This window comes from Astyanax mexicanus, chromosome 8 (assembly GCF_023375975.1).
Source record: "Astyanax mexicanus isolate ESR-SI-001 chromosome 8, AstMex3_surface, whole genome shotgun sequence".
Classification (NCBI taxonomy): Eukaryota; Metazoa; Chordata; class Actinopteri; order Characiformes; family Acestrorhamphidae; genus Astyanax; species Astyanax mexicanus.
The window spans coordinates 28315214-28342916 of record NC_064415.1 but is presented as its reverse complement, the minus strand read 5'-3'; the positions used below and the strand labels follow the sequence as shown (position 1 = coordinate 28342916).

The window sequence follows — 27703 nt, the reverse complement described above, 5'->3', positions numbered from 1 at the left end:
CCCTGGTTTGATGAGACTGTTTCATCTCATTTGTATGGGTCAGGTAATATGAACTGCGAAGTCAGGGATTGAATAGAAATACAGAGAAAGAGCGAGAGAGAAAGAAAAAGAGAGAGAGAAAGAAAGGAAGCAGAGAGAGAATGCCTGTGGTGGTGGATCTGGATATGGACATTTTTGGCCATTTAGTCATCCACTAGTTTTTCCAAGGTGACCATTGTAAGTGAGTGGTAGTGCTGGAGATGTGGAGACTGGTGGACAGGCCAAGACTAAGATTAGCTGGACGGAGAAGACAGAAAGCAGAGAGGGTGAGAGAGAGAGAAAGAGAGAGAGAGAAATAGAGAGATGAAAAACAGTGGCTAGGCCCAAGAGAATGAGAGGAAAAACAAGCAGGGTAAAGAAAGAGAGAAAGTGTGAGAAAAAAAGAAAGAAAGTCAGATGAAATGAAAGACTAAAGAGAGAAAGTGTGAAAGTGAGTAAAAGTACATCTGAATCTCGCGTTTTGGTTTAGCGTGCTCTCTCGAAGCCAGAGCTTCTTGTGATTGGTTGGAAGCTGGAGGCTCTTGGGGTTAGAAGCACCCCTCTGACTCTGCTGGAAGAGAGACAGAGAGAAATAAGCAAGAGAGAAAGAGAGAGAGAGAGAGAGAAAGTGAGAGAGAGAGAGTTAGTGCTGGAACAGCGAAACACACTCACTCACTCTCCCACCCACCCAGCCACTGAGAGTGGTGGAGCTCCACGCGCTGGGCTCACGCTCGCACTCGCATGCGCTACTGCACACCCTCATGCTGCACACACGCATGCTGGTCACCCTGCGTCCCACCACCAGGCATGGACCGACCCACCACTGCTGCTGCCGCTGCTGTGCTCCTGGCTTCTCTTGTACTCCTGGTACAGTTCTCTTTTCTCTTCTTATCTATAATAGCTATCTTTTTTTCCTCCTTTATTCTGTTCATTTTTTGGACCCAAGTCAGATTGGAACATTGGATGCAGCTGTGATGGATGAGTCTGATTATTATTTGTGTTCTTTTTCTTTTTAAAGCATCAGTCTGAAAGTTTGCGAGATTTAGAGACACTTTTTGCGAGAAAGTACTTTTAAAACGTGCATTGTGATGAGGTCTTCTTTCTGAGCCTTTTTTTTATCTGGTGATTTTATAATGAACTGTCAGTTCTAATTCTTTGTTTCTTTGGTGCAACAACGCATGAATAAGCTGATAAAAGTGAGTTTGAGGTTCTGATATCTCTATGTTAGTTGTAGCTCTTGTATCAGAGCAATTAGCAGCACTGTCTGCTTGGATAACTACTAAAATGACTAGAGAAACAACAGTGTTAACCTATCGGACTACTTTGTTTTAAGAATGAATATATTTGGCTTTATTTGGCAAGAATGGTTGCAAAGCCATTATTTAGAGTATTTAGAATATTTTGCTTCCTCCCAACTCTGAAAAAGAAAAAAATCTTAAGAACTGCTGCTTTAATTGTGGTCTTCCATTATATTTTATTAGTGTCTCCGTCTCAATTTGCATTTGAAATTTATAGCAGCCGAATATTTATAGTGTTTTATTGACACTATTAGGACGAGGTTGCATTAGACGAATGGAATGCACTCTGGAAGGTCACTGGCTGGATGATGGTCAGTTCCTAAGAGCTCTCAAGTGATGGATAGATAAAACTTTCCCCGAGGGCTGGTATGATTACTCATGAGGAAGGATGACAAACACCGTCAAAGCGTTCAGATCTTCTGCAGGCATTTAAAATAAGTTCCTAATGGGTTTAAGGTTTGTCGGGATCGTTTTCTCCAGTTCACAGAGTTTCTTCAGTAAGTAAATGGGGAAGCATTGCACTGTGCGATGTGGACAGTATGTGGCACTTGGAGGGAGACAAGGGCTTAAACAGATGTGAGCTGATCATATGACTTTCCAATTAAATAAAGCCCATACCGTGTATATTGATGTAACCCAGGGTCCATGAAAGTAAGCTTTGTGCTGGAGTCTTCAGCCTGTCAAAGGGCGCACTCTCTGCACAAGCGAATTGACTAAATCAAATTCGCAGCTCTGTTGAGAGAAGGTCCTGTCCGGGCAAGTCTCACCCAGTCAAGTCATCACCCAGGGTTCGGAAGCGTGTGGGATTCCGACATTGCCCTCTTGAACCTAATTCTGAGGTCAGAAATGGAAATGATCCTGCTTATCTACAGTAGTGCTTGAATGTTTGTGAAGCCTTTGAAAAAAAGAATATTTCTGTATATATGAACCTTTAGGCAAAACTGGAGTCGGGTCTTTTTAAAATCAATTTAAAATCAAGCAATCGTGTCTGAGTGTCTAATTTAAAGAAAAAAGTGATCTATCTTCTATTTATTGAAGCCTGATCTTCACAACACATGTTTGTGGAAGTTTATCAAGGTATGAACAAATGAGATATTGATGTGCTTCAAGCTAAAAAGATTATAAAACCGTCTCTAAAGAGTTGGTTTTTACCATCTCCAGGCATTGTTGACTAACGAAGATCACACCAAAAGGAAGGTGTGTAATAGCCCACAAGGTCACAAAGATACCAAAAGTAACTTCTAAGCAACTGAAGGCCTTTCTCACATTGGCACATAATGTTAATGGCACCATCAGAAGAACACTGAACAACAATTTTGTGTTTGGCAGGGAGGAAGCAAGGAGGAGGAAGCTGCTGCTGCTTTACAAAAAGAACATTGCTGCTCATCTGCAGTCAGATGAACTCTATTGAATTTTTTGGACAGATTTCTCCAAAAACTCCTCAAAGCTGATATGCAGGATTAATGAACAGTTAACAGTCATATTTGTTTGATTGGTTCTCATTCTCATCTACTTTTAGGACTGTGTGAAGTTCAGCTTAAATGTATGCAGAAATATCAACATTTCTAAAAGGTTCACAAAACTTCTGAGACTCGCACGAAGAGGAAAAAGGCAGAGGAAAAGAAAACGGGAAAGAAAATGAAAGGAAAGGGGGGATGGTTCCTAAATGGAATAATTTGCCATTTACAAGTCAGCCAAGGCCGAATCCAGTGAAAACAGAGTTCCTGACTGATGAGGAGGCGAGGTGTAACGTGTCAACCTCAAAGAAGTGATCCAAGGAGATACTATGACTTGAGTATTTATGACTTGATTATTTGATTATTGAGTTCTGGAAAAGAACCACCTGACCGGTTCCCCTCCTGCTTCCTGCACTGCTCAGTCAGAGAACAATAGGAATAAGCAGTTGTAAGACCCATGATCATTTCCATGAGGCCTCGATTTGGCCCGCGGTTGCCTTTGGTTATGTTTGTCAAGTGAGCGGCCTTTCAGTAATTGAGTGCAAATCCAGTGATTGCTTTCAAAGGAAACTGGGCAACCGTTGGACAGAGCCGGGGGTTTATTTATTCGGATGTGGCCCAGCTAAAGTCATTTGATGCAAACCCTTTTGCTAATATGATTTGCTCCATGCTCCATCAGCTGTGTTTAGATCTTGCTGTTTCCCCTCGACCGTATGGTAAGATTGTGAGCGTTTGATTTGTTTATAGCCTTCCCTCTTTAATAATCTGGAACTTCGGATGAATAATGGGCCGTTTTGCTACCGGGCCCAAGCAAAACAAGGTAGCGGTGTCATTACTGCGTATCTCTTTTCTTCACCAGGGTCATTCTTTATCTTCAGGGTAAACGAGATGCCATGCGTCAGGAATGGAGCCAGTGATTCGATAGGGATTTACTTTTTTTGTTAAGGACAGCATAGAGCTTTTGCATAGTGGTTTTAGACTTGATTCGGAAATGTACTTATTTTTAATGTAGTAGTTCTGTGGAGAGGCAATGCAAATAAGAAACATGTTAAATAGAGATGGACCAATCAGTGTTTTTGACATTGGTATTGATCACCCAATGTCTTTCAGTACTCAGTGTCTTACATTTGGCTGATCGCAGATACTAATAAAGGGGCGGGGCTGGATGCCACATTAACCTTTACAGGCAATCTTGGTAATGCATCATCGTGCAGTGCTTCTGTAATATTCCATGCATCATCTCTCAGTAAGAAATGTACTTAAAACAATGTCAATGAGCTTTCAATTTGTTTATAGCCTTCCCTCTTAAATAATCTGGAACTTTCTTCACTAGGGTCATTCTTTATCTTCAGGGTAAACGAGATGCCATGCTTCTGGAATAAAGCCAGTGCTGTGATGGGGATTTACTTTTTTGTTAAGGACAGCATAGAGATTTTGCAAAGTGATTTTAGCCTTGATACAGAAATGTTTGACTAATTTTGCATGTAGTAGTTCTGTGGAGAGGAGCCACAGAAAGATCCTGAAAACCTTTATGGTCCTTGAAGAACTTTTTTCATTGACTATATTTTCAGAGGACTGTTTATGTAAATTATAAATATGTTAAATAGAGATGGACCAATCAGTGTTTTTTACAGTGGTACTGATAACTCAGTACATTTGGCTGATTGCTGATACCAATCAAGGGTTGGGGCTGGATGCCACATTAACCTTTACAGTCAATCTTGGTAATGCATTATCGTGCAGTGCTTCTATAATATTCTATGCATCATCTCTTAATAAGAAATCTACATTATTTTTTGTAATCAACCACTTTTAAAACAAAGTCATTGAGCTTTCGATTTGTTTATAGCCTTGCCTCTTTAATAATCTGAAACTTAAGATAAATAATGGGTTGTTTTGCTACAGGAGCCAAGTAAAACATGGTAGTGGTCTTTTCTTTAGTTTAGATGCCATGCTTCTGGAATGGAGCACAGTTCTTGGTACTGCATCATCGTGCAGTGCTTCTGCAATGTTATGTGCTTCATCTCTCTCAATAAGAAATGCATTTTACATTTAAAATATTGTTAAAAAGGGGTTTTATTTAAAGCCTTCCCTCTTTAATAAACTTTGCATGAATAATAGGATCTTTCTGTATCTTTAGGGTAAACGTGATGTCATGCTTCTGGAATGGAGCCAGTTCTTTGATGTTCTTTGACTTTTTTTTACAGTGGTTTTAGCCTTGATACAGAAATGGTCGGCTAATTTTGCTGCTTGCTTAAAGAAAACATTTAGCAGTTGAGTGAGCTGGATGCATTTCAGAGCAAGTGTTCTTCACAGGAACTCTCTGTAGTCTGCAAAACTCATGAGTGCCCTCCGCAAGTGTCAGGTAACGCTGTGGACCCAGACACTTATACCACCTGCATGTGTCTCAGATGAAGGCTGCAGAGACAGCCACCATAAACCCTTTTCCTTTGGTCTTTTTTGCGCTTGACTGGCTCCCCCCACACTTTTGAGATGGTGGCTCCTGCTGATATATCCATTATACTTGTAATGGACTTGCGAGTAACAATAGCTTCACTGGGGACATTTACACACTCCAAAGCACCTGTATGAGCATTACAAGCTCGAATCAGTCACACTTTGTTGGCGTTTCTGTGTCTCTGTCTTCTGTGAATGTGTCTGCTGTCACCATAGGGATATACACTCTACAAAATAAAAGTCTAAAAGGAGTTCTGTGAAAGTAGGCGACAGAAGCACCCATAAAAAGGTTTTATTTGTTTGTCAATTGTCAAAAGGACAGACATGCTAAAATAACCGTGATAATGCATCATCGTGCACTGCTTCTGTAATATTCTATGCGTTGTCTATGCATCAGTAAAAATGTTCCTTACCTTACTGGATTTTTAAAGCACATTTAAAATGCTGTTGAAATCCTGTGTAGAACTGTACTCCCAATCTGAGTGTTATTAGTGCTGTTTGCTAGCTCTGTTAATACTCACTGTACTGGGCTGAGTGATGTACTCTCAAGAGGGGAGACCAGTTAGTGGTGTAAAAAGTCTTTACTCTGCTTCCCTTTTGAAAAACATTACTTTTTATTCAACTTTATAGCAAGTATTCAACTATAAGTAAGGTAATATTGTATGGATTGTCTATCAGTAAAAAGGAATTTAACTTAATTTTTTGCATTTTTTTAACCACATTTTAAATGCTGTTGAAGTCCTGTGCAGAACTGTAATTCCAATCTGAGTGTGATTGGTGCTGTTTGCCAGCTCTGTTGTTACTCACTGTACTAGGCTGAGTCATGTACTCTCAAGAGGGTTGTCCGGTTAGTGGTTTAAAAAGTCTTTACTCTGCTTTTCCTGTGACAAACATTACTTTTATTCAACTATATAGCTAGTATTCAACTATAAGTTAGGTAAGCAATAGACAATAGACCACTCTAGTGAAGTGTCACCAAGGAAAGTTTCTCCCCCTCCAGGACAATAGATCTAAGCCAAGAACTCCTTGACCCTTTGTTTCCTGGAGAGCACATCCCATAGCAGTTTTGGGTCCAGTCAAAAAGAAAGTCCTGTGCAGAACTGTACTTCCTATCTGAGTGTGATTGGCGCTGTTTGCAAGCTCTGTTGTTACTCACTGTACTGGGCTGAGTGATGTACTCTCAAAAGGGGTTGTCCGGTTAGTGGTGTAAAAAGTCTTTACTCTGCTTCCCTCTTGACAAACATTACTTTTATTCAACTATAAAGCTAGTATTCAACTATAAGTTAGGTAAGCAATAGACAATAGACCCTTCTAGTAAAGTGTTTTCAAGAAAAGTTTCTCCCCCTCCAGGACAATAGATCTAAGCCAAGAACTTGATGACCCTTTGTTTCCTGAAGAGCACATCCAATAGCAGTTTTAGGTCCAGTCAAAGAGAGCTGCAGTCCTCCAAGTTTGATTTATACGCTGAAGAACGCCTCATTTTATTTACCCATTTACTTCCCATTGTTTTATTCTTGTAATAAACAGCTCCACTTATTATATATTCTTATTATTCTGTCCAGTTGGACACCTGACCAGAAAAACGAGGCGAGATATTGTGCGAGTGATAAGTCCCATGTGAAAACAGCATTAGATTTTGATCTGTGATCTTTGGCTCTTCCCCAGCTTCAAGGCTGCCACTCCATTGGCTGTCACGGCATGCCTGAGATGCACATTGTCCTTGCAAGTGCTGAATTCAAGTTCTCATAATATTGATCTTGGAACAAGATTCCTATCTCATATCTCCTCGCAGCGAAAAAAAAAAAAAAAAAAAAAGCGTTGCAGCACAATTACGGCGGTGGGGGGAAAAATAGGCTGGAGCTTGTTAAGGGAGGCGTAACATTTCACAGTGAAAGAAGATGACTCTGACATCTGACAGAAATATGCTGGAGGAAACATGAGCATTTCAACCATTTCCTACCAGACCTTCTATTCTTCCATTCAGTCGCAGACAGACACCCAACTGTTTTCCCTGGCTTGGAATCCCTCCTCCTACCATGTTAACGCTTTGTGCTGCCACCATTTCATCTGACCATGCCCTGTGGCGTTGATCTAAGTTTGCTTTGCTTGAACTGCCAATTATCGCGTTGGTTTGGAACGACCAAGATAAAAAAAATCTACATCAGTTTCAACATCTCTTCTCAAGGACAGGTATCTGTCGGAGGGCCTAGATAAGCTCCTCGTCAACATTCCTTAACAGCAGTCCTGCAGGCTTCATCCAGGAACGTTCTCGTCTGATAAAGTTGAAGTTAATGAAATGTATGGCATGGATAGCGCCCAAAGCAACAGTGGGCCAACGTTAAGATATGAGGGACTTCAGGTTTCAGGAGATTGGCTTGCTGAGTGCCCGTAATCAGCTAAGCTTAAGTCTGCCAATTCCAAGCTTCAGAGCCGCAGAACTGCGATGTGAATGGCTTAACTTTCCCCGATTGGTGGTTCAGATAGCCGTGCCCCTTTCCAGTGCCAGTTTCAGTCTGGCAGAATGAGACGGCACTGTGAAGGAAGCTGCTGTGGGGCACCTCAGCACTCTCGGTGTCTCAGCTGTCTTCACCTTGGATGTCTGTGGCCAGTGAAGGAGTGAAGTGAAAGTGCTGACAGGATGAATGTAGGGGGTTGCTGAGCTACGCTGCAGAAATGGATGTGGTATTGTGGCTCTGAGTATCCTTCAAAGTACGAAATCATAAAAGAGCTTAGCTTGGCGTTGGTGTTTAGGCCAATCTGTTATGACCAGCTTTTTCATAAAGCTAAGGCAGCATCAGATTAAAGCTGACTCAAGCCTGTTGCCTGTAGATGTTGATATCTACTATTATTTGCTGTATATGTGCAGATTATAGCCAGTAATAGTATTTTAGTACTTTTTTTGTTTCTCCATTAGTTGTTTTTGTGTCAGTCAAAAGAGTTTTTTACACTTTCTGGCCTTCCTTATTTCCACAAACTGTACAGTTCTCATATTTCTCATAATTTGCCCATCTTTAGCCTATCATGGACACTTCCTACAAGTTCTATAATTCTCCACACATTTTGCCTAGTCTAGTCTGTTTATATATATATACAGTTCTGGAAAATATTGGGCTGTAAGAAACCACTTCAGTTTCTGAATCAGTTTCTCTGATTTTGCCATTTATAGGTATATGTTTGAGTAAAATGGACATTGTTTTTTTATTCCATAAACTATAGACACCATTTCTCCCAAATTCAAAATAAAAATGTATATTATATATTTAGAGCATTTATTTGCAGAAAATGAGAAATGGCTGAAATAACAAAAAAGATGCAGAGCTTTCAGACCTCAAATAATGCAAAGAAAGAAAACAAGTTCATATTCAAAAAGTTTTAAGAACTCATAAATCAATATTTGGAGGAATATCCCTGTTTTTTAATCACAGTTTTCATGCATCTTGGCATGTTTTCCTCCACCAGTCTTACACACTGCTTTTGGATAACTTTATGCCACTTCTGGTGTATTCGAGCAAAAAATTCAAGCAGTTCAGCTTGGTTTGATGGCTTGTGATCATCCATCTTCTACTTGATTATATTCCAGAGGTTTTCAATTTGGTAAAATCAAAGAAACTCATCTTTTTTAAGTGGTTTATTATTTTTTTTTAGAGCTGTATGCACATTTGTTTGTCATTTCACTTGCGAAGTATTGCCAACCTCCCTGTACTAAGCACTATATATGTATCATGTAGAGTCCAATAGAATAGACCAATAGAAATCTCTTTGGAATGGGGTCTAATAGTAATTAATAGTATTATTATTTGTAAAAGTATTTGGGTTAATTTATTAACTAACCTCTTATTAATTGTTGACACATGTATTGATTATCTTATTAGATTTAATGGAGTCCTTTAGCAGAAACTTTAGTGGAGATAATAATGCTAATGGTTTCTATGATGAACAAAGTATTGTATACATTAAATTCATATGTTAAACACTGTTTACATTTTGCTATATAATTTATAATGTATACTCTCTCTCTCTCTCTCTCTCTCTCTTTCTCGCTCTCTCTCTGCTCCCCTCCGACTGGCCCGATGTGCAGAGCTCTCGGACAGCACGCTCAGAGGAGGACAAGGAGACACTGTGGGATGCCTGGGGCACGTGGAGTGAGTGCTCACGCACCTGTGGAGGTGGAGCTTCATACTCTCTCAGACGCTGCCTTAGTGCCAAGTAAGCCGTTTGCCCATGTTCACGCTCATCTCATGTTCTCTTTCACGTCCTGCCTGTCACTCATCACCACTTCTGTTTCTCTCGGCAGAACCCAAGTCGGCTGATTGTTTACTTTTGCCTTAGTTTCATTGTGTTGCATATTGTTGCTGTCAGACAAAACCCTTGGATCTTAGTTTTTGACATATTGTAATTGTGTATGTATATGTAAGACTATGTGTGCATGTGTATATATTATCAGTCACTCAAACCTTTTCACTTTTTGACAAAAGCTGACTCTGGCTCTTGTTATTTACATTGTGTCAAAATTTAGGTAATGGATGGACCAATAGAAATGCTCCAAAATGGCTTGGAATGAAATCTTTTACACTGAAAATAAAAGTGCCATTTTGATCGACGGCAGTTTTAAATCAAAAAGTGATTTATTCACAGGAACCTTACCGATGTGCTGAGTTTTCCATCCAGTATGCTCGCATTATGTTTGAAATACACTGCCTGGCCACATTTCATTGGACTACCCTTAGTTTCGATTGTGGCATGCATCTTCTGCAGTGTTACAAGATTTATTTTAATCCAGTGTTGCATTCATTTTTCACCAAGATCTTGCAGCATTGATGATGGTAGAGTCTGACCACTACACAAAGCTTCTCCAGCACATCCCAAAGATTCTCAATGAGGTTAAGGTCTGGACTTTGTGGTGAACAATCCATGTTTTTTTGCCAAAAAAGTGGCAAAATAAAAGCTATTGTTAAAGCAGCACTTGGTAGGATTTTCTTGATTTTTGATCTTTTTGAAGAAGTAAAATTACAGCTTGAAACTTACTGCAGCGCTGCATTGAGGTGTAATAGGAGGAATAGCGGTGCTCTCGTGTCTGTGCCGGAGCTCCTCTGAGCTCAAACCAGACTCTGTAAGTTTTCCGAGGCGGCCGTGACCAACGCTCGCGAGAACTGCGACCTGCTTTCCGAGCTTTAGTTCTAACAGTTCTACAAAGACTACTGGTTCATTCTTTACAAACTAACATACAGACACTCTGGCAGAAGCTGGATAGAGACCGAATATGTCTGTGAAAGCCAGAAAACGAGAAAGAGAAACTAATCCGCCTGAAACATTTATTACACTCTACAACTGTAGGGGGAGCCCGCGAGCACAAAATCTCAATCCTACCTAGTGGAGCTTTAAGTGAAAATGTAACAGCTCAATTGGAAAAGGGCTGTAAGACTCTTAGGGCAAATAAGTTAGGTTAAAAAAATGAATTTTAATCTACGCGGATTTCTCTCCTGAAAACTGTTTATTTGGGTGAGTAAAGCGCTTCTGTTTATTTACAGTAACCTTAGACTTCCAGATTTCCACTAAGGCTAAGTGAAGTAGTATTAGCATTAGCGGCTAACTGCTAGCGCTAGCGGGAACCCTGAATGTTCTGGTAAGACAGGGCAATATTAGCTAGCGGTTCATCACTTAGCTTGTTTTAACATTGTAACCGCCCAAGTCCAATATACTCACCTCTTAAAGGCACTTCAGTGGAGTGGTTTTACTGCTCCTTACAACCTGACTGGTAGAGTTTATACATAAGGTGCATCAGATTATAAGGTGCACTGATGATTTTTGGGGCAATTTAAGTATTTTAAGTGCGTCTTATAGTGTGAAAAATATGGTACTTAGACAAAGTGTGTGTTATTGTTCCGATACCTTGGATCTGACTATATACTACATATTATAATATTTATAGAATGAAGTTTATATACAGATAGAGTATGAGCACACAAGATTCAATTGCAAAGTTGATTAAAATTCTTGACAGAATGAAAAAATTTTTTTTTTGTGGATTAATTACCAAATATGCCAGCAGAGACAGAGGATATAATTTCACTCTGACACTCTCTCTCTCTCACACACACACACACACACACACACACACAAACGTGTGCTATCCCCCACGTGCTGAAACTTGCTCTTGAATTATGACTAAACTAAATGCAGAGTCATCCAACGTGAAGTAACATTGCGTGCTCAGTTCATAAGAAAGGAATGCGTTTGACTGTGCAGGAATGGCCGCTTGGGAAATTAATTCACGCTCCACTGTACCGCGTCCCCGATGCCCCTCGACAAAAATGACACCATAATGAAAACATCCATTGACAATTTGTAGAACGCTCTTAAAGGAGTCAGGTGTAATCCTTCAGTTCTAAAAGCGTTCAACTGGTTCCCATTAAGATCCTCGCTGATGGAAGCGCGTCCCTTCTCGCCGCATGGTTTAACGTCCGCCAAATGGATGTGGACGCGCCCCTAATGGCGCGAGTAAATCTCCGCATGAACACTTTTCCCAAGGGCTGTAATAGAAGTGCTCAAAATACATTTTATGTGACTGTTAAAGACTCGTTGTGGGTCAAGAAAGCCCCTCTGTAGCCTGTGTTTCCCAGCCAAGCGGGCTTCAGCCGACGTCTGTATTTCAGCAGATGACATGGCTGGTAAAACGAACAGACTTGATTATCGACAGTGCAGGAGGCACATCCAACAAATCACAGCCCGCCCCGTACAGCCAGAGGGTCGAGAGATTCATTTCGGGGAAGGCGGGGGCTGTGCTCACAATCAGGGAGCCAATTATAGAGATTGCTGTGGCATGGGAGGCTGCTTTCTAAATGTTGTCACATTTATTGCCTGGGGAATATCTGTGCAGTGTACTGATGGATTCCATGCTTTATGCTTTATGGTACTGTGAGTGAAAAAAAGCACCCATCAGACATTTGCAGAAGAGGTCAAGTCTGTGTCGCCCTGCTGCCTTGAGAATAGAGCTTTCCTACCCTTTATAAAGTAGTAAGAGGCATAATAGACAATGATCTAGACCATGGGTCACCAATCTAATCCACAGTGGTGCAGATGTGGCTGCAGGTTTTCATATGAACCAAGCAGAAGTTTTGGAGCACCTCTTATAACTGATCAACGGTTTGAACACTGAGGATGATTAAACCAGTAAAATGTACGTAAAGAAGCGCCATATTGATTCCAGTGAAAGCCTGCAGCCACATAATGGACATAATCACACATGTATAAAGTACTAGAGAGCCAGACTTGAGTAAAAGTACAAGTACTCTATCAAATAAGTGATTGGAGTAGAAGTTAAAGTGTTCTTTATTTAACACATTTAAGTGGAAGTCTAAAGTGTTCCATATTTTTTGTACTTAAGTATTGCAAGTAGTTTATTGTAAAATGTACTACTTAAGTACTGAAAGTAAAAGTACAAGTATTGCGTTATGTAGTTATTACAGTAAGCTTTATTAAAGCCGTGACAGTGCAGAGCATCGATGATAATCTGGGTTTGAAATTAATCCTATCATTTTTCGAATTGTAACAAGTAATGATGCAGCACATAAAAAATGTGCTAGAATAAAAGTATTAAACTCATCCAAAATATGTAGGGAAGTAAAAGTGGAAGTAGAAGAATGTAAGAGTAGGGGAAGTAATAAAATAGTAGAGAAGTAGTTCTACTTCTTTACTCTACATCTCTAAAGATAATATCATGATATTTATGGATATTTCTGTAAAATATTTTAATATTCTAATGTATACTATTATATTTTTGCTACAACATGGTTTATTATTAAGTAAAAAAATATATTATTATTTGATGTAAATCAAACATTTTCAAACACTCAATAGAAACATAATAATATGTAACTGTTTGTCTATTTTGTAAACAACAGTAATTTAAGTAAAAAAAACCTTTAAATAAATAGCAGCAATGTATCAACACCCTAAAACCACTTTGTAAACCATTAGCAACAGCATAGCACCCACTAAGCAATGACTCCTTAGCAACTTCCATAGCAACCATAGCCTACTAACTTCTCAGCTACCACTGTATGGCATTCTACAATTTACTGAAAGGTTTTTGGACACTGATCTATCAGCCAAAGTTTAGCCAAAAGTGTTTGGCCATTAGCATTTAGCCATAAGTTTTTGGACTAAAGCATTTAGCCAAAGATGTTTGAGAACTTTAGCATTTAGCCAAAGATGTTTGAGAACTTTAGCATTTAGCCAAAGGTTTTTGAACTTTAGCATTTAGCCAAAGGTTTTTGAACTTTAGCATTTAGCCAAATTTTTAGAACTTTAGCATTTAGCCAAAGGTTTTTGGACTTTAGCATTTAGCCAAAGATATTTGAAATTTAGCATGCCTTGCCCGGCTCTGTTATTCTTTCTATGGCTTTTTTACAAACTGAAAATGGGTCTGCTTGGCATAAACTGCCTTCCCACCCCACTCCAGCATGAAGGAGCGTTTCTGCCGTGCGGTTTGATTATACAGAGCACTTTTCATTAAGGCATCAGTGTGTGAGTGAGAGTCGCTCGGCTGAGTGAAACCTCAAGTTGAAATGGCAGTAAAATTGACCCCTGTGATTTCGTGTTAAGAGTTGTTTGAGGTTGGGGTCTTTACGAGGAGCTGCGGTCGGGTCTCTGAGTGCAGGAGGGGGGTGTGTGTGTGAACTGACAGGCCTTGGGGGGGCGTGTGTGAGTTTGGAATGTGGCTGGAGCGGGCAGTCATCGCATGGGAATGGGGATCAGTTAGCCTGGCCTTGGTCGCAGATCAAAGCTCTATTAAGAGAACCACACAAGGCCCTTGTGTGCTACTGAGGGAGCACTGTAAATATTCCTGCAACACCTCAGCTCCAACCCCCAAAATAACACACACACATACACACACACACACACACACACACATATACACTCATACTGAAGCATTGGCAGGGGCAGTGAATTATACACACATGTACTGACAAGTACACCAATCACAGCAGTCAAGTACACCAATCTTTATTATCAGAATCAACAGCACATGTTGACACCCTCATACCACACACACACACACACACACACACACACACTTACTCACTCTTAGACCTCTAGTGCCAGGTGACACTAGTAAGATGCTAATAAGTTTCAATATCCTGACCTAGTGTTATTCTACAGGAGTCTCATCTGCACAAACAAAACAGACGCCATATTTATAAGGAAAAATAGATTTGTGCTAAATCTAAAGTAGTTGTAGAAATTCTGGTCATTTATGCACAATATCTTTCCATGATATTGATGGTTTTAGGACTTTATCATTTTGCCAAAAAAAATATTTTTATTTTTATTTTAGCATTTAGCTAAAAGTTTTTGGACTTTAGCATTCATCCAAAAGTTTTTTTTTACTTTATTTAAAAAATCTTCTACAGGTGTAAGCTTTCCTGAGCTGTTCCCTAATGGGACAAAACACACTTGACACACCATCAAGATGGCGTACCAAAGAAACCACCTGACAATACCTGAGCAACCCCCCTTGAAACACCATAGGAAACACCTGGGATACCATAGCATCACCATTGCAAAAGCATAGAAACACCTATTAAATCTTTAAAATTCCAATACCATAGCAACAACATAACAACCAACAAGCAATGCCTAAGCAATGACATACATTCTACAGTTGGAATACCATAGCAACCACCTAGCAACTATTTAGGATACCATAACAACCACTTGCCTGGAAGTGAACCCTGCTTTAACTTTTTTTTCTTCAGTAAATGCACTTTTCTAGGTAATAATTAAGTGTTACATGTTTACTTATATAATTTAGCAAAATATGTGCTTTTATACAGTAAACTTTCTAATATAATGACGAAAAACAATACCATATTTTAAGGCACACCTTAAAATTCTTTTTTTTTTTCAAAAAATGTCAGTGCACCCTATAAGCTGGTTTGCCTTGTATGTTTTATGTTTTACCAGTCAGATATTAAGGAGAAGTAAAGTTACACAACAGTATACATATAGGAGTTTCAGTTTAGTTTTTTTTAGACTCTGGGCTGAATCAGCATTAGCGTTAGCCGCTAACCACGCTAAGTGGTAGCTCTTTCACCGTTCAGAGGTGAGTGTATCAGCCTGTAGCCTGCTGCTAACCCTGGCAATCACTGCTGCAACAGGATTAGCATTAGCCGCTAACCGCACTAAGCTCTAAGCAGCTAGCTCTTTCGCTGTTCAGGAGTGTGTCCTGCGCGCATACCGTGTTAAAACAAGATGCTTGCTAATCCTTGCTAATTTCCTCAGTGTAGTGCTATCTGACAGCATTTATTATGCTGCTGCGCCTAGCCTTAGTGAAAATCTGGAATTCTAAGCTTCACTGTAAATAAATGAAAGTGCTTTACTCACCCAAATAAACAGTTTTCAGGAGAGAAATCTGTGCAGATTAACATCCAGTGCTCGTTTGACTTTGAAAAAAAAATGTTTTTTGTTTTTTTTTAAGGATTGCGATTAGAAGGAAAACATGGTGACACCCCTGTTCCTTACTAGTGTGGCATAATGTACCTTATAATCCGGTGCACTTTATGAAAATAGACCAGAAAATAGACAGATGTTCATTGATAGTGCGCCTTATAATCCGGTGCTCCTTATAGTGCGTGAAACAGGGTAATTAAAATTGAATGCACATTCTATTCTACTGAGAACTACATCATTATGAGTGAACAGTAAGACAAACTGCAGTTTCTTTCTAAGTGTGTGGTCCATTTAGTCGATTTACTTACACTGAGATATGTTTGTGTCTTTGTGGTGTAATAGATTAAACGTTTTGTCAGCCAAAAGGATTGTCTTGCGAGAAAACTGAAAGGTCTTTATTCTTCTGTTTGAGAGAGTTTGTAAGAATCAAACAGTGGCCCAAAAAGTTGTTTAAAAACCGATTGGATATACAAGATGGCCAAACAATGGAGAAATGAGAGATTAAGAAAATGGATCGGTCTGAGAGAGCGGTAGTGTGCTACACGGGGGAAAAAAGCAGGACTGTTACATTGTGGTTGCGTGTTGGAAGTGTATATTTTGGTTTTGCCTCACGTCCTTGCCAAGCGTACAAAGCCCACTCTTGGACAAAGTGTTTATACCAAGCTCAGATCCTCCAATAAAAACATATTTCTTACGTTTACAATCAGCAAACCCAGAAATTGAATTAGAAGCCGAGCGCGGCTCTTGCAGTAAGTGGCGAAACCCTAATCGGCAGTAATGGGAAGGTAACATGCTAATGTTTAAGAGAATGCCAACCGGCGCCGCGGTTGAGCAGTCGCACCGTTCAAAGGTCATACGATGCCAATTAGTCATTGGCCGGCTCAATGAGGCATGCTAACAACACATGCCATGTCAGACCACCCTGTGCGTGTTCTTCACTCCCACCCAAAAACAATCTCACGCTGAGATTTCAGAATGGAACGGGTTCAAGTCCACCGTTCCTCCACCCCGGCTCGGTGTGTACTCACATGCGCCGGCTTCATTTCCTAATGGGACTGAATGGTAATGATAGATTTACAGGCTTGTGCAGATGGTAACTCTATATTGGAAAGTTAAGTGTCGCATGCTCCTAGAATTAATACTACAGTGTGTGGGAGAGAGAGAGCAGATGTAATGTTGGGGTCAGAGTTGTGTTTTCTGTGTTTAATATACTGTATGTTACAATATGAAGCTGCCTCGGGTGTGCGGTAATTTCTGTATCTGTATAACAGAAATGTGCTACATGCTATTCCTTTAGCTCTTTTTATTATTTTTTTCTATCTGAAACTTCTTGTTCTTGTTCGTCCTCTTCTTCTTCCTCTTATTTGTCTTGTCAGTTTAGAACCTATTTATCTTCTTTTGCATGTTTTTCTTATTATTTGCTGTAATATCTGTATAACTGTCTCTGAATCAGAAATATGCTACATGCTATTTATTTTGCTCTTTTTTATTCTTACTTCTTCTTCTTCTTCTTCTTTTTCCTCTTCTTTGTCTTCTTCTTCTTTTTCTTTTTTTCTTCTTCTTCTCTGATCCTCTCCTGATCCTTCTTGTTTGTGTTCTTCTTCTTCTTCTTCTTCTTCTTCTTCTTCTTCTTCTCGGATCCCTTTCTGATCCTTCTTGTTTGTGTTCTTCCTCTTCTTCTTCTTCCTCTTCTTTGTCTTGTCATGTCAACCTTTATCTTTTTCTGCATCTTTTTCTTATTATTTTAATTCTTCTACCTATAATTTACCATCCTTCTTATCATATCATCCTTCTTCTACTCCTTGTCAGTCTTCTATTTTTCTACTACTTCTTCTTTATAGTTTTATTCTTTTTTCTTCTACTGCTTCTTCTTTTTCTTTATGGGATTATTTCTCTTTGTCTTCTTTTCCATCTACTACTTCTTTTCTTAGTCGTATTCTTTTATCTTAAACTACTACCTAATTGTTTTGTATTTTTCTTTTACATCTAAAACTTCTACCTCCTTTGCTTCTTCTTGTAAGTCTAAATAATTGTTTTATCATCTTTTCCATCTAAAACATCTTCCTTTTCTTTTGCTTCTTCATCTTTTTTGTGTAAAAGTAAATCTTCTGCTTTTCTATGTAAAACTTTTTTCTGGTAACACTTTATTCGAGTGATCCATTATAGATGCCTCGTACATAGTCTTCTAGGTTAAATTAAAATGATTCTCTATTAAATAAAATCCTACACTTAACCCTAACCCTTACCTTAACCGTTACCTTTCAGGCTTAGGGTTAGTAGGGTTAGATTTTAGTTTTAGGTTAATGTTGGCCTTAAGTTTAGGTTTTAGGGTTGATTAGCATTTTAGGGTTAATGTTAGCATTAGTGTTCGCTTAGATTCTATATATATAATAATTTACATTCAGTCGAGAGTTCAGTTGCATTTAATAGATATTCAGTGGAAAGTTAGTTGAATGTTAAGTGAGCATCTACAAAGCAGCTATAATACCTTTCTTTTTCCTCTACTTCATCTTCTTCTTCTTCTTGTCCATGTTCTTGACATTCCCCTAATCTTTCCCTTCCTTTGCTGTAACTGAAATGTTTTTTTTTTATAATTGAATGAACAGCGTAGCTCCTCACTACATGGGCTGAATGTGGAACACAGTGCATTTCTTGACTCTTGTTGATAAGCAACAGACATTTGCTCATATAAACAAGTAATGCTTATGAACCCTGGACTCTGTGAATTTCACATATTTTCCCGTGTAGTTCATTCATCATACGCTTATGTTTCTAGGCAACAAACTGCTCAGAGATGATTTCCTGACAGCACAATGCTTTTACTGACTTTATTCAGAATTGACCTCATGTGTGTACGGAGCTGTAAACATGACGCAGCCGCTCACATGCTGATGATGATGAGAAAGTGTTCAAAATGATTCGTGTTTCTACTGCAATCCAGTTCAAAACTAATGATGGAATTAGAAATCTATTCAGTCCCCGCCCTTAACTTCTTTCTTAGCATCCCACCAGTTTAATTATTTATTTTATTTTCTTTATCTTCTTCTAGACACTCCTGTATTCCTTCTAAGTGGCTCTATTTCCTCTTCCCTTCCCTTTTTTCTTCAATTTCTTTCTTCTGCTTCTTCGTCTACTTCTTCTTCTTCTTCTAATTCTTTTAACATCCTCTAATTCTGTTCATTCTAATTCTCATTCTTTTTTCATGGCTGTACTTCTTTTTTCTTCAACATACATTTGTCTTCTTCTACTTTTTCTTCTTCTTCTAATTATTTTAACATCCTCTAATTCTTCTTTTTTTCTTCTTTTTAAATGGCTCTGCTTCTTTTTTCTGCAACAAACATTTGACATCTTCTTCTTCTTCTAATTATTCTTCTCTGTCTTCTTCTACTACTTTTTCTTCTTCTTCTTCTTCTACTACTTTTTTCTTTTTCTTCTTCTTCTGCTTCTTCTTCTTCTTCTTCTTCTTCTTCGCCATCTAGTTCTTCTCAACATCCTCTAATTCTTCTATTTTTCTTCCCTTTACATGGCTCTGCTTTCCTTGTCTTTTCTTAATCAGCCTTAATCATTCTTTTTTCTTTTTCTTCTTCTTCTTTACTTGTGTCTGATTCTTCTTGCTCTTTTTGGATTCTTCTTCTTCTTCTGTCTTCTTCTTCTAATTCTTTTAACATCTTCTAATTCTGTTGATTCTAATTCTCATTCTTTTTTCATGGCTCTACTTCTTTTGTCTTCAACATACATTTGTCTTCTTCTACTTCTTCTAATTATTTTAACATCCTCTAATTCTTCTTTTTTTCTTCTTTTTAAATGGCTCTGCTTCTTTTTTCTTCGACAATCATTTGTCATCTTCTTCTAATTATTCTTCTCTGTCTTCTTCTACTACTTTTTTTCTTCATCTTCTTCTTCTTTTTCTTCTTCGCTATCTAATTCTTCTCAACATCCTCTAATTCTTCTATTTTTCTTCTTTTAACATGGCTCTGCTTTCCTTGTCTTTTCTTAATCATCCTTCTTTTTTCTTTTTCTTCTTCTTCTTTATTGTGTCTGATCCTTCTTTGTCTTTGTGCCATCCTAAAAATATATATTCTTTCATAATTTTCCAACAACATAACATTCTTCATTTTCTGTTTTTTTTTTCTCATGTATCTCATTGTTTAGATTTTTATTTAGATTTATAACTTCTGTATTACTTTTTCTATTTTCAGTTTGTGGTTCAGAAGCTCTTAAAATGAAAATATTTTATATATTATGGATTGGCTGTGTTACATACAGCACCTGTATGTATCATATATATCAAAATTTCCACAATTACAATAGAATCTGTAATTTGCAATATGATTGATGACGGATTGATGACAGGTATTATCAGTCTTATAATCGTGATTAATTCAGTGCATGACTCACCATTTCAATGCAGATTTCTTGGGGAGCACGCATCCATGGTGGTTACCCAGGAGGGAGTCATTAATGGTCTTAACAGATCTTAGATCAGGGCTGCTTATTTTGAAACATGTAACATGTTCATGATTTGGTCAGATCCTGTTTTCTTTTGGTGGGAGAGGAAATGTATGTGCTGGTTTTTAGAAGCCGGAGTGAGGCTGTAGTAGCTGAATACAGTATGTGGAGTCTTGCATCTGCCTGGAGCTGCTGGAATCAAATACATCCTCACTCTTACTGCAGTGATGTCATTATTATTTGACCTTCACCTTTTTCTGAATAGACTCAACACTGCTCAGCTGCAAAAACATAACGCTATGCAGCGTGGAGAAAAAAGCTATTAGCTACGTTCTAATAATAACCAATAACCAAAAATGCAATTCATTTAAGCAACAGCATCATATTTACTGTCATACGTGACCCTTTTGTACTTAGCCCTCACCGGCATGCTCACTTTCACACGTGACCCTTCCGGCTTAACCACAAACGCATGTTATGTGTCGTACATGACTCTCCCAACTTAACCCACAATAGTACTTTCAGTACTTTCGGTACTTTTCCCATAAGCAGTATGTTCACTTTCATACCGAACTCTCATAACTTAACCCCCAGCAGAATACTCAGCGTCATACGTGACCCTCCTAACTTAACCCACACCAGCACATTCACTGTCATACGTGACCCTCCCAACTTTACTTAACCCACACCAGCACATTCACTGTCATACGTGACCCTCCCAACTTTACTTAACCCACACCAGCACATTCACTTTCATACGTGACCCTCTTAACTTAACCCGATCCAGCACAACTTTATTTAACCCACAGCAGTAAATTTACTGTCATATGTGACTCTCCTAACTTAACTCACACCAGCATGTTAACAGAAATATATTACCCTCTCAACTTAACCCAAACTAGCATGTACACAGTCATACGTGACCCTTTTATACTTAACCCACACCAGCACATTCACTGTCCTACGTGACCCTATCAACTGTACTTAACACAGACCAGTAAATTTACTGTAATAAATGACCCTCACAACTTAACTTAAAGCTGCATGTTTATGATCATACGTGACCCTCCCTGCTTCACTCGTACAACAGAATTTACTGCCATACGTGACCCTCCCAACTTCACTGTCATACGTGACCCTCTCAACTCAACCCACGCCTGCACATTCACTTTCATACGTGACCCTCTTAACTTAACTGATACCAGCACATTCACTGTCTTTCGTGACACTCCAAACTTTGCTTAACCCACACCAGTAAATTTGCAATAATACGTGACCCTCCCAAATCAACCCACTCTAGCACATACACTGTCATACGTGACCCTCTTCATGACACTCATGGTCTTGCTCACTCTACAGCAACACAGTGAAATCAGATCTGGTTGTATAAAGAATGAGTGAGTCGAGTGTTTAGTTACACTAAAGACAGATTTGGAAAAAATCACCTGAGCGTTGAATTTACATGCCAGTCCCCCTCCTCACTGTCTGTCGCTCAGCCATCCTCCATCAGAGTTGTTTGGGGCCCCGCGACTGTTTGGCTTGGCGTAGAGGCCAGTCTGGATATGTCGTAGATTTAATGCGTTTGCCAAGCGGCTTGACTTATATATAGTCTCCGCCGTGGTCTCCTCTGAAATAATATCATAAAGACATTGATCCCTTGTGAGTCTGTGACTCATAATATTGCCATGTAACCTCTAATCGCAACTCCAGATTAGCTAAGGCCTTATGACAGTGGAATTTCACGTATGTTTCTGTAGTGAAAGCACTGCCTTTGTTCAAATTCTATTCCTCTGTGGAATGCCCTTTGTTTCCCTTAAGACAGTTATCACCACAAAGCCTGAAAGCATGAGGGAACATCAGCATGAAAACCTGAAATCATTATGCAAATTAAGAAAATGTGTATAAAAACTGAGTTTTTGAACTCAAAAATAAAAGATTTAAAGATACAGAGCACCTAAACTGACCATATAAACTGTCCCCATCAGGCAAAAAGTAACCGAAATCTTACATTTGTGAAAGAGAGGAGAAATCTCTTTCAAACACTTTCAATTCAGATATAAAAATATCAACAGACAGATCATCCTTTTCTGTCCATCGTTTCACTGTGAGGCGACACAACATATCATATGTCCAAATTTTTGAGGATACCCCGTCTTATGAACACATATAAGTCTCTCGGCACAATGCTTAATGTCACAATATATCTATCTATCTATCTATCTATCTATCTATCTATCTATATATATATATATATATATATATATATATATATATATATATATATATATATATATATATATATATATATGATGTCCCTCCATCATGGGACTGTGTTTTTTAGAATGAGGTGCATCATCCAATACTTTCAGGATGAGTTGGGGAGTGGCTCTCTCCCCACATCACTCCAAACGGGTGATGTTGATTAGCACAAGGCGTCTGTGAGCTGATGTATTGAAACCGAGTCGCTGCGCTTTCCTCCGAGTGCGCTGTGATGCTACTCAGCAATGCTGCACCAGCAACAGTTCAAAGAGAGGCGGTGGTTGACTTCACGTGTAGGTCTGAGGAGGCATGTGCTAGTCTTCATCACCCACTTGTGATGGGGGATATACAGCTGAATAGCAGCTGAATGGGTGAAACAATCAGCCCAGATAAATTGGGCAGAAAAAATTGGAGAACATTTTGAAATAAATCTTTAAAAAAAGGATTGCTTTGCTAGTTTTAAGGTGCTACAGTAGAAACAATTAATATAAAGCTAAACCATGCTTGTGTTATTACCAGTATGAATATAAATAAAAGAATATATAAGTATTTGCCTGAATTTGATTATGTTCTTACCTACACAGGGCTTGTGAGGGGCAGAATATCAAATACCGCACCTGCAGTAATGTGGTAAGAATACATTTACATTCACTGTCAATTACTGTTTATTACAAGATTAAAAAGCTGCTCTCATACAGGTACACACAGATCAGTACACAGAAGCTAAAGTTGCAGCTAATTAAAGAGTTTTTTTTCTGAACCCGTCCTCAGGATTGTCCTCCAGACTCCGGAGATTTCCGTGCTCAGCAGTGCTCAGCTCACGCTGATGTGCGCTACCAGGGCCGATACTACGACTGGCTGCCTGTGGATAATGACCCTGATAACCCGTGTGCCCTGAAGTGCAGAGCTAAAGGCACAGAGCTGGTGGTAGAGCTGGCACCCAAGGTGTTGGATGGAACGCGCTGCTACACAGAGTCTCTGGACATGTGCATCAGTGGAGCCTGTCAGGTTTGTTATTTATTTAAATTAAAAAATTCCAATTGATTAATATTGTACTTTTTACTACAACTTAAATCTAATGTTGTCACAAAGCAGATAAACCTATTAACATGCCTTGACTCGTGTACAGGCTACAGGTGTAGGTGATACAAAACCCTTCTTCTCTGCTTTGAAATCTTCTACAGGACTCGTAGAGAAGCTGCCTGTTTTCTCTCTTCTCCACCTAATAATTTCAGATCAGTAACAGGAATCAACCCAAATTCTGCATGTCTGAAAATAGACTTAAAAACAAGATAAACACAATGAAACAAAAGGTTTGGAGGATATGAACTGTTTGATTCGTATTCAGGATTTGTATTGAGTTCAGGAAAGAGCCAATTTTATGATTTTATTCATTATATTTTGACATTAGCAGATTTACTTACATATTTTTCTATACTTTCTACTACAATTCTGATTTTCAGTAATGTTTATTATCAAGCATGAAACCTTTGTATGTAATGCTTGAATATAAACCCTTAAAATGTAGTGGAGCAATGTCAGTCAGAAAATTGACAAAACATCCTGGCCTGTTAAGAAGTTTTAACCCTTTCAGACCTGAACTATGTGCCATTGTTTAAAACAAAAATCATAATAATAACAACACTGTTTTCCCTCTGTAGTGCACACAAAGGAAGACTCTATATTATAATATAAAATCTATATTAACATTGAATCCAATTAACTAAAGTAAATAACTGTTTCTTATGTCTGTATGATTGGAAGCTTGTGCTTCTGTGTGATTTTGGCATTTTTGTTCATAAATCATCCCTAAACACTAAAAAACATGAAAAAGTGTTCTAAAAAAGTTCTAAATTACATACAATTAGTAAAAAAATATGCACTTTAAATTTGCCTCTCTGGCTTTTTTTTGTTTGTTTGTTTTTTTCAGTGCAGTGGTCAGGGCTAAGCTATTGTTTAGTTGGCTTTTAGCATTTTTTTTGGCTAATTTTTAGTCTATTCTGAGTAAAAACTGGTCACAATTAGTGTTATGTGCAACAAAACGTTTTTTAAAAATAAGAAAATACATTATGCCTATTGGAATGGACACAGGGTCTGAAGGGTTAACACAAATCGGTATATCGGACTGTAACTAGAAAATGGATGCAGCAGGATCCTCCAACAAAAGAAACTGTGGATTGATGTGGTAATCGAAATCTATGCAATGGAAAGACTTACGTTTATGTTGCAGTTAGGAATGAATCAGTTTATAAAATACTGGGATAAATGAATCTTAGGTACTTTAAAGGTACTTTAAAATAACTAACACTGCAATTTTTTTGATGTTCTTTTTGTATTATATATATATATATATATATATATATATATATATATATATATATATATATATATATATATATATATATATATATATATATATATATATATCAGTGGTGTGCGGTGAGGCCCTTCTAACCCTTCAGAGAAGGGGTGACAATAAGTGCATGTAAATAATTACATCATTTTTAATCAGGAAATATATATTATAGTTATTGTACTATTGTACTAACTAATTTAAAGCATTAGTCTGTGTTTTTAGTTGCTATAGGACAGTACTGACCAATCAAAGCTTTTAAAAATGCTCTGCCCCCTTGTGTCTGCTCGTGGACCCTTCTCCTGATTTTGAGAAGGGTGTAGTAACGAGTCTGTTAGCAAAGTCGTAGGACAGTCTAACCAATCTAATTCCTTCTGATTTTCAATCCGGGGCGGGGCCATTGCTGTGTAACCCCTTCTCAGCGCTCTGCTGAAGGGGTACACGTTGATTAGTCGTAAAATAGTCGTAATAGTCGTTAGTCGTAATAGCTAACTATCACGGAATTGCGAATGTAAATCAGACAGATATTGTGTCACATCATATTAAAAAGCCTTTTTAAAGGCTGTTCTTCAGTGTAAAACTAATTCACAATAATAGGCCGTCTGACTGGTGAGTTTTTGTGTGTACTTAATGTTTTGGCTGCCCTGGCGGACTGTCGTCATACAAATGAGTGATATTCGTTGAACGGCTGTACTGGTAGGAAAATTAAGCATTTATTGTTGGGTCTATTGTATATTTTTGTGGATTCTAGCTGTATTTGTGGGCTGTTGATTTGTATTAAGTTCATATAACTCAGTCAAGACAGAGAATATATAGTTATTGTAATATTTGTCTATGTGTCATTTGGGGGGGGGGGTTATATATATATATGTTTCTTATATATATACTTGATATATTTGTACACATCTGTTTACATTTGTATCTACATATACTATCCCTTTGTATTCATCTTCATATTGTATTTTGAAAAATGGGAAAAAAAAAAAAATAGTACAAAAAAAAAGAAAAAAAAGAAAATACATATCAGTTGACCACTGCAAAAATCTGCTGTGCATGTGAAGGCAGCATAACTCCAGAAGTCTTAAGGTTTGTGGATGTTTGCTGTAATTCTGCTAGTGGTATCTGTTAGGAAGTGGTTTCCATGTCTTTGCCAATACAGCACAAGCACGGAGGTTTCCATTCTCCTCTTATTGTTCAGTAAAAGCTTTTGATTATATTTAAATAAGATGTTTCGTGTCTACATCACAAACACTCGCCCGCACTCGGCCTCGCAGGACCTCAGCTGAAGCCGCAAGCTGTAGCATGTAGAGCCCTGTGAACCTCTAGCGTTTTACTGCCCTGAGATCCCAGCACTGACTCAATCCACTGATTTTCATTAAGATTATGCTCTCCTGATTGGAAGCAGGCAGAATTATAAAAAGAGTCCGGATCACAAATAGTTTCTTAACTGAGCAGTAAAAGAGTAGCAGAACTCTTGTTAAATTCCCACCTATGAGAGTTCTCCTTTCCTGTTGGCAGATTGTTGGCTGTGACCATGAGTTAGGGAGCACCGCCAAGGAGGACAACTGCGGGATTTGCAACGGAGATGGCTCCTCTTGCAGACTCGTGAGAGGGCACTACAAATCCCAACATGCCAGTGGGAAGAGTAAGGACAAAATATTTCTTTAAGGTGTTTCTTCTAATAAAAAATACATGTTATGGCCAATTCACACCTGTACATTCTTTTGGGGGGGGGGACAAAAACAGATACTTTAATCTAGTGGAATTATTAATCGGTGCACTTCACCTAAAAACATTGACAACATTGACTTACATAAACAGTTATAGGCTATAGGTGTCATTTTAACATACAGCTCTGGAAAAAAAAAATGAGACCACATTAGTTTCTGAATCAGTTTCTCAGATTTTGCTATTTATAGGTATAAGCTTGAGTAAAATGAACACTGTTTTTTTATTCTATAAATTACAGACAATACTAAATGAAAATATTGCCTTGTAGAGCATTTATTTGCAGAACATGAGAAATGGCTGAAATAACAAGAAAAGATGCAGAACTTTCAGACCTCAAATAATACAAAGAAAACATGTTCATATTCATAAAGTTTTAAGAGTTCAGAATCAATATTTGGTGGAATAACCCTGTTTTTTAACCACAGTTTTCATGCATCTTGGCATGTTTTCCTCCACCAGTCTTAAACACTGCTTTTGGATAACTTTAGGCCACTCCTGGTGCAAAAATTCAAGCAGTTCAGCTTGGTCTTATGACTTGTGATCATCCATCTTCCTCTTGATTATATTCCAGAGGTTTTTAATTTGATAACATCAAAGAAACTTATAATTTTTAAGTGGTTTCCACTTTCCAGAGCAGAATGTGACTTAAAATAAAGACATTTGCTTCCCTTTAGCCTCTATAAAATTAATGTCTACTCTTTCTCCTTTTCTCTGCTGCCTGTCTGATTTTGCCCTCTTTAACTAAACTGTGTCTTTAAACTTTTAATCAGCGTGTTGATTTTCATATACATTTTTTGGTTCTACCACAAACAAAATGACCTCTTATGAAGTCTTGATGGTTCTTTGTTTGGTCTGCAATGTTGGGCCTAAGCTTAACAACTGTTCATCATTGTCTATCAGCTGTATGTCAAGTTTTATTACCAGACACGTCAGAGTGATTATTAATTTGAAAAGCCCTGTTCTATAGTTTCTTTCACGGGTGGTGAGAAGTAAGAGGGTAGATGTAATCGCAGATAATAATATTTAATTAAACAAACATGAATAAACAAAAAGCAAAACAGAACACAAACACTGGAAGGGTAACGTAAAATCAAATAAAAAAGACAAAAAAAAAAAATTAAACTACAAATGAATAACTAAAGAAAACTATATAAAACATGGCTCAGAATACAAGAAACAGCAACTATGATCATGGAAGGAGCACAAAAACCCAACAAACCTGAAACAAC

The 27703-nt window shown here is 38.3% G+C and overlaps 1 protein-coding gene across 1 annotated transcript in view; it reads left to right on the top strand.

Moving 5' to 3' along the window:
* LOC103044661 (ADAMTS-like protein 1) overlaps positions 1–27703 on the top strand; it is a 208531-nt gene that overhangs the window by 157174 nt on the left and 23654 nt on the right. Inside the window, exons 3-6 of the mRNA XM_022678288.2 lie at positions 9309–9436; positions 22975–23020; positions 23162–23398; positions 26262–26388. Coding sequence (XP_022534009.2) covers positions 9309–9436; positions 22975–23020; positions 23162–23398; positions 26262–26388 — 538 coding nt within the window. The remainder of the gene's footprint in view (positions 1–9308; positions 9437–22974; positions 23021–23161; positions 23399–26261; positions 26389–27703) is intronic.